Source organism: Cricetulus griseus, chromosome 3, assembly GCF_003668045.3.
Source record: "Cricetulus griseus strain 17A/GY chromosome 3, alternate assembly CriGri-PICRH-1.0, whole genome shotgun sequence".
NCBI lineage: Eukaryota > Metazoa > Chordata > Mammalia > Rodentia > Cricetidae > Cricetulus > Cricetulus griseus.
In genome coordinates this window covers 113,788,729-113,801,369 of record NC_048596.1, presented here as the reverse complement: position 1 = coordinate 113,801,369, position 12,641 = coordinate 113,788,729, and the positions used below count along the sequence as shown (strand labels likewise).

General features: G+C 48.9%; 1 protein-coding gene across 1 annotated transcript; it reads right to left on the bottom strand.

Moving 5' to 3' along the window:
• Nucleotides 1–7,389: 7,389 nt before the first annotated feature.
• Nucleotides 7,390–11,624, bottom strand: Tlnrd1 (talin rod domain containing 1). Its single transcript, XM_027407562.2, has one exon. It carries the CDS (start codon nt 10,321–10,323, stop codon nt 9,235–9,237), a length of 1,089 nt encoding a protein of 362 aa, XP_027263363.1. The 5' UTR covers nt 10,324–11,624; the 3' UTR covers nt 7,390–9,234.
• Nucleotides 11,625–12,641: the final 1,017 nt, after the last annotated feature.

Genomic DNA, 12,641 nt, shown 5'->3' with positions numbered 1-12,641 from the left:
ATGGAGTGGGTGAACAACAAAAACATTGCATCTTAGAGACACACAGGTTCCTGAACAAGCCAGAAGTCACTTTTGCTCCAGCACCCTCTAAACCCATAGGATGTTACAACAGATGTCCCATTTTTCCCTGTACCTGTTTCTCCTGAGTCGATCACCAGGAGCTCTAGCCTGTGCTCTGCAGTGGCCCAGGAGGAGTTCCAACAAAATGTGTGAGACTCAGGGAAAAATAAAAACAAAAAACAAAAACAAACAAACAAACAAACAAAAACAACTAGGGAATTAACATCTGCAAAGTGAAGAAATAACCAGGTCAGAGCATTTTATCTAGAAGACCAGACAGACTCCATGTTAAAAATTCACCCTTTCATGTAGCCAAGTAACCCCAAATGCTTTTCTCTGTCAGAGATAGTCCATGGTTCACACTTTTCTGTTCCTGCCTAGCAGCTTGTGACCTGGGCAAGCAGTTTCAATTGAGCATCTTCATCTGAAACAACTCTCTGTCCCTCAAAGTGGCTGTGAGAGCTGAGTGCTGTAAAGGTGGAACAGTGCCAACTGCTACTCCCCTCTTGTTAAGCAGCTTCTAGCATCCAGATGGCACCAAGGGATGCCCGAGACGAAAGAGACATGCCAATCTCCTTAAAAGGCTTCCATTCCATGCAAGCCCCCATCCTCCCAGCCTGCCTCTATTACCCTGATCCAGCTCTTTGTGATCTAAAAAGGCAGCCAGACTCAGGAGCAATCTGTAAGTCAGTGTGTCTTACCAGCGCCACACGAGCTCCCATTCTAAGACTAGCCTAGCGTCGAGGGGAGATGAGGTTCTTCTGCACTGTGCAGAGAAGACCCAGTCTAGACAGAGCCTTACACCACACATCAACACAACCTGGAAATTAGAGCGCAAAAGAAATGATTCCCCAGGCCTTGGAATGAACCTTGTTCTTTAAGGTACCTAAGGCCTCTCTAGAAAACAACCCTTCAGTTGGACGGAAAACAAATCATGGAATTTTCGATTGAAAGTGGTCACGTGGCACAGAGAGAGTACAGAAATTGGTTCTGACCAGCACCTTCCCATCTTTGGCAGGTCCCAATTTGGCAGAGCATAGCCAAATTGACCCAAACTAGGGATTATGAGGGCTGGAGATAGCCAAGGGCTAGAGGAAGATCCTGAGGAAGGGTTGAGGAGCTTAAATTGGTCTCCTATGATCTGCATCATCTCTCTATCAGCTGTATTACATGATCATCATCTCATCTTTGTCTTCCCGGCACCCACTGATTATCTCAGGGCCCTCACTGCACAGTCAGCTTCACAAGTCTTTACTTAGAAGCCTGAAAACTCCAGTACTGGTATCTTCACAACTGCCAGTAGGCTCCGGTTATGTCCTCTGCATGGAGTTTGTGTACACACACACACAGGCAAATATAAAAATGTTTAATTAGTAAGGTAGAAGTTGTGATAGAGAACAATTCTAGTTGGTCCAACAGACCATTTTAACTATACTTTGTGGGATTGTTGTTGCTATTATTATTTTATTTTATGTCATATATATATATATCTGTCTGGTGCCCTTAGAAGCTGGGAACTGAATCCAGGTCCTCTGGAATAGCAGGCAATGCTTTGAACTGTTTGAGCCATCTCTTCAGCCCTTGTGGGATATTTTTGCCTATTGTTTTATTTTTGGGGGGGTAGGGTGGGGTGGGGGCAGAGTTTGATCTAGGCCACACTGTACTGTAGCTGGCTTTGAACTTCTGATCCCCCTGCTTGAGCCTCCCAAGTGCTAGGTTAACAGTCATACACCACCACACACAGCTTTAACAACCTGTTTTGAAAATTAGTCCTACTTGTGTTTAATATGGAATGAGAAGGAACTTAGCTGCCAGGGAGCCTTTTAGAAAAATCTGTACACCAAAATTCTACCCAAAGAAAGATGCTGATGTAGCTTGCCAGTCAATCCTATTTACTTGTGAATTTTTCGTTTGGGGCATTTTTTTTTTCTTTTTATACATAGGGTTTCATGTGGCCCAGGATAGCCTTGAACTGCTGGCCCTCCTGTCACTACCTCCCAAGCACCAGGGTTACAGGTATTTGCCCCCACATCTGGCTCTTTGCCAGTTGATTTTACAACAGGAATCTGATGGCCACCTAGAAAGAAAAAGTGAAAAGGAAAGGGTGTGTGTCAGTAAAGGCTACCCTGGGTTTCCTCCAGTGGCTCTCCAGCTTCTCCAGGTTTGCCACCAATCCAGACCTCCTGAAAGCTGTCCGATAGCAGAGCCAGGATAATTGATGATTGACATTTTTGCTTGATCAGTATTTGCTCAAATACCATCTGAAATTTAGGCAGGCTGGGGGTGTAGCTCAGTGATAGAGTGTTTGCCTAGCATTCACAAGGCCCTGAGATCACCCTGCCCCAGCAAAATGAATGAATTAACTGATAACAACTTGGGTTATTTTGAATAAATCCTGAAGTGATTTGTGCTTGGATAATACTTCAGTCGTTTAGAGAGGCGACACCCTTTAAGTTGCATGCACCCCACGTGTATGTTTCTTCCTCTAAAACGGATTATCAAAGCTTCCTGTCCTTTCTTTAGCAGAATCTTGATACATGGATGCTACACATTTAAAATAAGGTCAATGAGGTGGCTCAGCAGATAAAGATGAGCAAGCCTGAGGACCTGAGTTCAATAACCAGATCCCATGTAAAGGGGGAAGGAAAAAAGTGATTCCCAAAGGCTGTCTTCTGACTTTCACATACCCTGTGGCATACATACACACATACACACACACACACACACACACACACACACACACACACAAACACATACACATATAAAAATTAAATCTTATCAATCCAACTTTAGTCATAGTTTAAAATCAGCAACCAGTAGTAGATCAGTATTTATCCCTGGCATAGGAATGGACTTTGGGAGCCCATCCACATGGAGGGATGCTCTCCCAGCCTGGACACATGGGGAGGGCCTAGGCCCTGCCAGATGATATGACAGACTTTGGAGATTCCCCCATGGAGGGCCTCACCCTCCCTGGGGAGCAGAGTGGGGATGATGTGGGGGGTTGGGGAGCTGGTGGAGGACTGGGGAGGAGAGGAGGGAGAGGGAGCTGGGATTGACATGTGAAGGAAGCTTATTTCTAATTTAAATAAAAAAATAAAGATTTTGAATTTTAAATGAAAAAAAAATAGCAACCGGATTCATTTTTAAATTATGATAAAAATTCATACTTAACACCTCAGTCTTTCCTGAAGCCCAAAATGTCCCAGTGGTGATTTCAAAAAAATTGTTTTTGTTTTTTGAGACAGGGTTTCTCTCTGCAGTCCTGGCTGTCCTGGACTCACTTTGTAGACTAGGCTGGCCTCGAACTCACAGAGATCCACTTGTCTCTGCCTCCCAAATGCTGGGATTAAAGGTATGCGTCACCACCACCCAGTTTAAATATTTTAAGACTTAAGTGTTGTAGAGAATCCGGATTGGAGGTCTGATGCTACACAGAACACTTCTCAGAGGATGAGAACAAGGCATCAATGCACTTGCTGTGTCAAAGCACTGGAAGTTAAGACAGTGTCAAGGGAAACTGTTGTGAACCTAACATTCAGTGACGTGACTCCATGAAGTAGACGGGGCTACTCTGATGGAGCTCATCATGAGGCCTTCCGCTTGAGTTCACTGTAAATATTTGCTTTAGTTTCTACAACGGGAAAACAGAGGCACAAATGTTTGGAAGACAGACACAGTGAGTAATACCTACCTCCTCCCAAGACTGTTTTAAGGACCCAATGACATAGGATGAGTGAAAGTGGTCTGTAAACTAAAGAGGCTCAAATAAGTATAACAAACACTCCACTTCCCACAGTTCAGAATAAAGCCAGGACTCAGTCATGGCTACCTCATCCTACCATAGAACTGTCCTGAGGCTAATGTGATCAGGGCCATGTGAATAAATGCCAAAGAGCAGGCAGGGCTGGGGCCAGGGTATGGCTGAGATCCTGTGTACCCTCTGAGTAATGGGTGATGTGAGTGGCAGTGTCTGGTCCCAGTCCCCATATCTGCCACTGTCCCATGAGTAATGAGATTCTTTTAAACAGCAACTCTAGCTCTCAAGGCTGATCACCCTTAAAGAGCCTCTATCTCCTGACTGTATCACATAATGCAGTACAAATTTCCTAAAGTATATATAACTTGCTTGTGAGTACAAAATATGTTATAAACTAAGTAGCCAGAGCTAGAGAGAAGGTTCAGCAGTTAAGGACACTTGTTGTTTTCATGGGGGATCCAGGTTTGGTTCCCAGCATCCACATGGTGACTCACAAGCATCCGTAAGTCCAGTGCCAGGCCATCTGACTCTTTTGACTCCTCAGGCACTAGGCATGCACACAGTGCACATACATACAGGCAAACACTCATACACATTAAAAAACAAAACAAAACAAAAACAAAAACCTCAGAAGTGAAGTGCTCTTTCTTGGGTGGTCAATATGTTAACAACATAAAGCCATTTTGCTACTTTACTGTTGTATTGTTTCAGTTTATTTCCAAAGAGTGAACAGAGGGAAAAGGACTCTACTTTACACACACACACACACACACACACACACACACACACACACACACACACACACACACACGAAATGGCTCTGAGGCTAAAATCCCTTGCTACACAAACCTGGTGATCTAATTCTCAAAGTTGTCCTCTGATCTACATGTAAGATGTGGCACACACACACTTGCATCCCCACACACATCATACACATGAAACAAACACAACACATATATCCTCAAAGATCTAGCTAAAGAGAAGTTCTTAGGGCCTTAGGACATAGCACAGTGGCAGAACATTTGCCCACCACACACAAAGACCTAGGTTGAATCTCACAATATCCAAGAGAAAAGGACACCAGAGCTAAGGAGGAGCTCACAGAAATGATCCTGCCTCCTGATACACAAGTGGTGTATTCTGGAATTAAAAATGGAAAAGGAATAAAAAGAAACCTATTTGCGCTGGATGTTGGTGGCGCACGCCTTTAATCCTAGCACTTGGGAGGCAGAGGCAGGAGGATCTCTGTGAGTTCAAGGCTGGCCTGGTCTCCAGAGTGAATGCTAGATAGGCTCCAAAGCTACACAAAGAAACCCTGTCTCAAAAAACAAAAAAACAAAAAACAAACAAAAAAGAAACCTACTTACTCCATAGGACAGGGAGTCTCCAACTCAGGCATGCATCAGTCTACCCGGAGAGCCTGACACAACACAGACCAGATTCTATTGAACAAACCCAAAGTAGCTTCCAGGATAGTGAAGATGCTGTGGGTCTCTGGATCACACAGCCCGTGTGACAGACTCTAGACCATGTGTCACTTACAGCTGTACCCTAGTTGGCTTCCAGTGTCTTCTTGCTCTGTGAATGACCATTGTAACTTCACTTCCAGGAACTATTTCACCACTTGCATATATATAAACTAGTTGTAGGCATTTTATTAGTTTCATTTGAAAACCAAAACCAAAATACATATATGCCAGGCATTACAGCTTCTGACCTTGAAGGGTTCACAGCCTTATTAAATTGACCCCAATCACAGATGTCCATGCTAACAGCATTTTCCTGGTTGTATATAGACAACCACATTTTTTGAGCCTTTTATCACAGTGGGGGAAGCAATTACTCACAGAAACTTTGCTTAAACAAAACTGACCAATTAGTCATACATATGCAAAGTAAATAAAGGAGTAAACCCTGAGAGAATCTGCCTGGGGCACAAGGGTCTATTTCTACCCTTAAGGCCCAGGTCTCCTTAAGCACTCTTCAGTTACTGTAGTAGCCAAAGGTCAAGCCAGGCAGCAGCACCAGGTAAATGTTGTTAAGTGTGTGGATTTCTTCCCCAAGCCCTCTCACTGTCTTTGCACATTTGGGTGGTAACTCTCCTCTGTCAAACCCCTGCTACTATGCCTGTTCACCCCACACTTTCATTCAGAAAAACAGGTGTTCCTGTTAAGATCAGCTGTCTCAAACTGCCAAATAGCTCAGATCCCTACACCAGTTTAAAAAGGAAAGTGTAAAAGAACCACCACTCAGTCGTTAACTGATGTTTCCAAAATTATAAAGATCACAGGGGCTGGGAGACAGAAAGACCACACACACACACACACACACACACACACACACACACACACACACACACGTGCGCGCGCGTTACACTCTTACCAAGAACTCAGAATGAGTAAGAAAGGCAAAACTTTAAACAGCTAAAGAAAGGCTTGTTGTGATTTTTTTTTTCTTGGTAATGCTTGAAAGCCCGTTTTGTCCCATTTCCTTGGCTGACTGTCATAGATAATGGCTTTTGTTTGGAGAACTTAGCTGTTTTTGTTTTTTCCTTTTTCTCCTTAGCATTCCTGAGAAGGTTCTTGACATCTCCCATCAGAAAGGACAGACAGCTTTAGCCTCACATGCAAACCTTGATCTGGGACATCAGAAGGACCCAGGGATGCAATGGAAGTTAACAGTAGTGAGATGTAGTTTACGTATTAAAAAAGAAGAAAGAAAAGTGAAAGGAGGCCATTCTGATTTTATTCCTGGAACCAATAATTCTGCTGACCTCATTACATCCTATTATGAAATAGGTTGATGTATTTCTTAAACACACACACACACACACACACACACACACACACACACACACACACACACACACAAACTCAGGGGCTATTTAAAAGAGAAGTTTGGCAGCTAGTACATTGGAAGAAAGTTACAATCTCCAAGACCTGTGTCCAAGTACCTCGCCCAATGAAGCACTGCACACACACACATACACACACACATTCACAAACACACACGGTACTGTGTGGTCGTCACACTGCCTCTCAGAAGCTGCTGAAAAGACAGTTATTTCAAGACACCTGCTGTTGGACAAACCCCGAGCCTCAAAAACAGAAGAGAAAAAAGCTCAATGTCACTTTTCTTCAGACAGATTTCTAACATCAAATGCCCAAACCTTTAAACACACACAAGCATTGATTGCACTTGTCACTTGTCTGGGAGAAAGAGCAGCTCCAAGTTGGATTCGGAGATGAGCTAGTTAATGTCATGCAAGGAGATAGGGCAAGTCTGTTTCCTTTTGGCTTGCATGATTTTTAAACTTCTTTAGGGAGTGAGTCCAAGAATAAGATGGCAATTCTTTTTTCTTAATTACCACATCTATAGGTTTCTGGTTCTTATTTCCTTTGAGTTTACTCTGTGATCTACAACTGAAGGAACCATACAAAACTTAGATTTTTATCATTATTTGTGTAAATCCAATAAATACGAATAATTTCCTCACACACTTAGGGTTTCCTCCTCAATCTCCCTGAAACTAATCTAGACCAAACTTTACAAAAGAGCAGGGGAATGAATAACGCTCAAGGTCACTTTATTTTACTTTATAGTTTAACTCTTCCAGGACCTCACAGAGAAAATGACTGCTCCTTTGATCATTTTCCTAATGACTATTTTTTGTTTGAAGCAGCTCAGGCTGGCTTCAAACTCACAGCAATGCTCCTGCTTCAGCTTCATAAATGGTGGAATTACAGATGTGAGCCACCATGGCCAGCTTTCCCCTGACCATTGTATTTTAACATTTTTCTAAGAGTGGGAGAGAGATAATTTTACAAGTGAAATTTCATATTCTTGCAATAAATACAGCCATTCAAGCAGTCAGTATGACTCTCTTCATGCTGATATTTTATAGTGAAAACTTTTCAGATTTGTGGGCACCACCAAGGTTTAAGCACAATAAATCCCAAGAAAAACATAAACGATACATTTAAAGACTGTAGGAGTCCTTTTGCCTGTGTGGCTCTTCCAGGCTTCAAGACTGTAAATAGGTTTGTCATTCTTTTAATAAGAACTACTCAACAGTGTCTTCAACAAACTACACACTCCCTTACAACCCCCATCCCCAATCCCTTTATGTCTACCCAAAAGACAAACTACCATGACATGATTTCAATCAACACAATCAACCATTTGAATCAAGGTCACAGAAACAAGCCCTCTGCCAGCAATTATGCTCTAGAAAGTTCCCACACTCTTGAGGAGACATTCTCATCTATCAAAAAGCCTAGGAGTCCCTAAAGTCATGGAGATTTCTGAGTGAGGCTTAGCCTTGTCACTAGATGCTAAATACACTAAGTTGATGCACAGTGCTCTTGAGTCCCATGCAGTAATCCTGTGAGCTGGCAAGGAGGCTGCAGCCCACACAGTATTAGGAAGTACTTTAACCTGAAAACGACAGGCAGAGCACAAATCAGACTTCAGTCAGTCTGAACCGTGGCTCACGATGATAGTGAGATGAGCAGTGACAAAGACAGCAAAATCACTCTCCAGAAAAACTAGAAGGAAGACAAAACCCCCACTAACAGCCCACCCCCAAGCACTGCATAATCCAATCCCATGTTGCCTGCTTTTAAAAATAGATCACACACATTTGTCTTTCTGTGGTGCTAGGCTGCTCAGAAGAGTAATTCTTGAAGAAAAGTGAAAAAGGGTGGGCACCGGGGATTCACTTGACAACTGAAGTAAACCTTTCCCTGGCAGCCCCTTCCCACAGATGACAGGCAGCATGCAGAGTTAGTGAAAATATAGAACTGCAAAAAAAGCCATCTGAGAAACATAACAATTTAATAGATGAAATAAATACTCCAGTACATGCAGGGTAAAAACTTGACATTGGGGGGAAAAATCACTCTATAGTGTAAATTAAAAAATAAAACACACGCTCACAGTAGCTTTCCCCCCACTTGCAAATCACATGGCAAAGTCATACTCTTATCACACCATGTATACTCTAATTCAACAAAAATAACAACATACAAAAAGGTAGCTACATCCATGTCTAAGGAGTGAAAACTGAGGTAACCTTTCTTTTAATTAAAAATAAGAAATGAACTCATGACGTCTTTCCTGCCCAATTAATAGAGTTGAAGGGTTGGAGTGTGTAGGGGTAATCCTGCAGCCCACAGACTTCCCACCCATCTTCTGCATCTGAGTCTCTACAGTGGGCTGGTAGACACCTGGGCCCACTGTGTACATGTAAGTTGTGTGCATGGCCCTGCCTTCTGGAAAAATCCTCTTGAGCATTTAATATGGGGGAGGGGGAGTCACCTATGATTTCTTTGGTATAAATGGAGAGGGGAGGAATAAGTGTCTTCCTTTAGCCTAGGGTGGAAAATGGGTATGGGGGTGTGTGGGGTGGGGTGCTAATTCACAGAATTGGAATTCACTGGCGGTAAAGTCCTGGGTGAAGACCTTTCCCTTAAAGCCTGAGATAGCAGGGTGCAGCCTTCAGACACGGCGCAGGCCGAGTTCCTCAGCCTCTCCCTGTGGTCCGACATCTTGGCGCCCCCATCGGGGTGCTGCGCCAGATCCCTGAGGCACTGGGTCAAGAGCACACAGGCGGACACCACGCTCATGGCGCCTCCCAGGATGGCGGTCTGCACCGCCTTGCCTTCAGCGCTCACGGCTGCTGCACGACCCAGGAATTGAGGCTCGGTGGCAAAGCCCACCAGGGCGCTCACGGCCTGTACCAAGGGCCCACTGAAGAGTGCGCAGCGGCTGCGGGCCAGCTCGCTGGGTGCCGCCTTCACCTCGCGCACGCATGCCAGCAGTGCAGATGCACTGGTGCTCATGCACTTGACGCCCAGCTTGAACTGCTCGCGCGAGAAGCGGTCCCGTGACTTGTCACTGGCTAGGGCGCACGCGTCCGTCAGGAACTTGAGGTTTCGAGACAGGCCCTGCGACACCTCCAGCAGCAGCTGCGGGGTCATGTCAGCCAGAGGGGTGGCTCGAAGCACAGCACAACCCTGCTCCACCTCGTGGCGGCAGCGTGTCACACGGTAGCGGTCCACAAGGCCAGGCTGTGCAGGTTGAGCACCCGGCGTGGCCACGGCCGCCAGGTAGGCCGCATGTGCAGAGCACTCGGTCAGCGATACCACCAAGTCGCCCAGTTCCACGAGACTGTCCCCTGCCTCTCCGAAGCGGCCCATGTTGAGCTGGCTCTGCACGTCGTGGGTGAGGATGGACAGGCCCTTGGTGCGCGCGATGATGGTGTCCCGGCACTGCTCGAAGGACTCGGCACCAGCGCCCGGGGAGGCGGGGCCTTCGAAGAGCACCGGGCGCGCCTCGCTAGACAGCAGCAGCAGGTCGGCCACCAGCTGCATCTTGCCCTTGCAGTGATCACAGATAGACACTAGCCTCTTCCGCGGCTGTGAGCTGGCCCCGCCGACGGCGCTCCCAGGAGCCGGAGAAGCCGCCTCACCAGTGGGTTTCCCGGCGCTGCCGCTAGCCATCGCGCCCAGGGGGCACTGGCATGCCGCTGGGGAGCCCACTACCACCGCCGCCGCGACTCAGCTGGCCAGGGCCGCGCTGCCTTCCGCGCACCATCATGCCACCCACCGCGGCGGGCACAGGGATCGGGGTGGCGGCGGCCGGGGGGCCGGGCGTCTTGGGGCGGGCCCAAGCCCGCGACAAGCTCTTCGGGGTGCTGTGCTGCACGCTCGCTGGAACCGTGAGCCGGGGCACGGCAGACTACCAGTCCGCGCCCCTCGCCACGAGCCTACCAGAAAAGTCCCCGCTGCCGGGCTGTCGCCGCCTTCCTGGGCATGGCCGGCCGGGCCGCCGGAGCGGAGAGGGCGGGACGGGGAGGCTGGGAGTTGTCCTTCCTTCCTTCCTTCCTTTGAAATCAAAATCCTCTGCTCCTGGAGGAGCGCGGGCGGCGGCCCCGGTAGGCTTTGCTGTCAGCCGCTGCGCTGCGGCGACCGGACTCGGCGGCGCACGTGGGCTTCAGGCGCGGCGACCCCGCCAGGAGGCACCGGCCGGCGACAGCGGCCGGACCGGACGACCGGGGGCGAGCGGCCGCATCTCTTGCTCCGGCTCTTTGGGCGCTGGGCGGCCGCAGGGCCGAGGGCGTGGCTGGCTCTGTGGCGGCCGCGCGGAGTCAGTCGGGCGGGAGGCTGCAACGCAGGGCGCAGGGCGGCCGCGCCTTCCCGCCTGGCGGTTCAGAGTGCGCGGCCCGGCGCCGCGGCGGCACGCCGTCCCCGCCTGAATGGTCCGCGCCCGGCGGCCGGCTGTCGTGGCGACTCCATCCCCGTTTCCCCGCAGAACCCACTGGCCCCGCGCATCCGACGCCCCGGGGTAGTCGGCTCAGAAGGTGCTCGCGGCTCCGCGGCGGCCGACCCGGGCCCCGACTCCTGCCATGTTTGTCAACCAGCAACTTCCGAGCGACCTCCGAGCAACTGAAAGGAAGGGCGGAGACCGCAGGCCAGGGGACACCAGCCTGCCCGCACGCGGCTGCGGCTCTCGCCTCCTCGCGTCCGCCTCGCCCCCGGCTCGCCGCCGCCGCCACCTCGGCCGTAACCTCCCCGGAGCCTATAGGAATCTTTTGTGTGGCGTCACCGCCTTTCGTTTAAATCCCGCTTCCTCCTCTTGCCCTTCCTCCCGCCCCCTCCGCCGATCCCGGATGCTTGCGCGATGCGCTGCTCCTCCCCCGGGAAGCTGGGGGCCGTGGGAGGACGCCGCGCCCAGCCCCGACGCTGAGGTTCTGGGGCCGGTGGTCCCCGAGTCCAGTGAGGCTGGGAAGCGCGTGTGGTGGGGAAGGCCCGCCCTCACTCCGCTCCCCCGCGCTGCGCACACCCTGGGGACACCGGGGCGCCGCCGCGAGTGGCCTTACGTAAGCTCTCAGCCAGCCCCCGGGCTTGCTGCTTCCTCCCCGCCGAGGGAGCGAGTGTAAAAGGTGATCTGTTTTGCTTTCTTGAGGAGGAGGCCACTCACTATCCCCTGTCTTTTTTTTTTTTTTTTTAATCCCCGGATTCCAGTTCGAGTCTCTGAGATTCGATGACTTTTGCAAGCCCTCCCCTCCCTTTGTTGTGTTCGACTCTTTCCTATGGGTGGGTTTCTGTGAAACAGTGAAAGAACAGGACTGGCGGTCAGGCTCAAGTAAGTCCCAAACCCTTCCAGGGGATTGTCTTCCTCCAGCCGATCAGTAGTTGTGTGACCTTGGGCAAGTTCTCTCTCCAAGTCAGGTAGTGTATGGTGACTGTTCCAGCTGGTTAGAACTAGCATGTGCCTTGATCAGCAGTTTGCCCTTTGCTGGCTCCATCTATATAATGGAATAATAGCAGCCATTGTTAAAGTAAGGAGCCAGTCTCTGGAGGTAAACACTGTTATCTCAGGGTTACAGGCTGGGAAACTGGTGGCCTAATTCTCCCCCTCTCCCCCACCTAGGGATTAAACCTAGGACCTTGAACTAGTGTACTTTTACGTATTAATTTTGGAAACAGGGTCTGATTAAGTTTACCAGGCTGGCTTTGGACTTCTGATCCTCCTCCCTCAGCTTCTCAAGTAGTTGGGCTAACAGGCCTGTGCCATTGAGCTCTGTGGCTAGGTGGACTAAGTGACTTCCTAAACTCCTAACCACAACAGATGGCTAGAAGAGGTGTTCCTCCACCCTTACCGGCGGCGGCCACCCTCTTTCTGCCTTCAGGACTTGCCGGCAGGAAACGCCTGGAACACCTGGGCCTGCTCCCAGCAAAGCACTCTCCTCTGAAGAGTCCTAAAGCCTTCTGCTGGTACCCAGCACAGCACAGCTAGGCGTGTTCACCCAATGGAA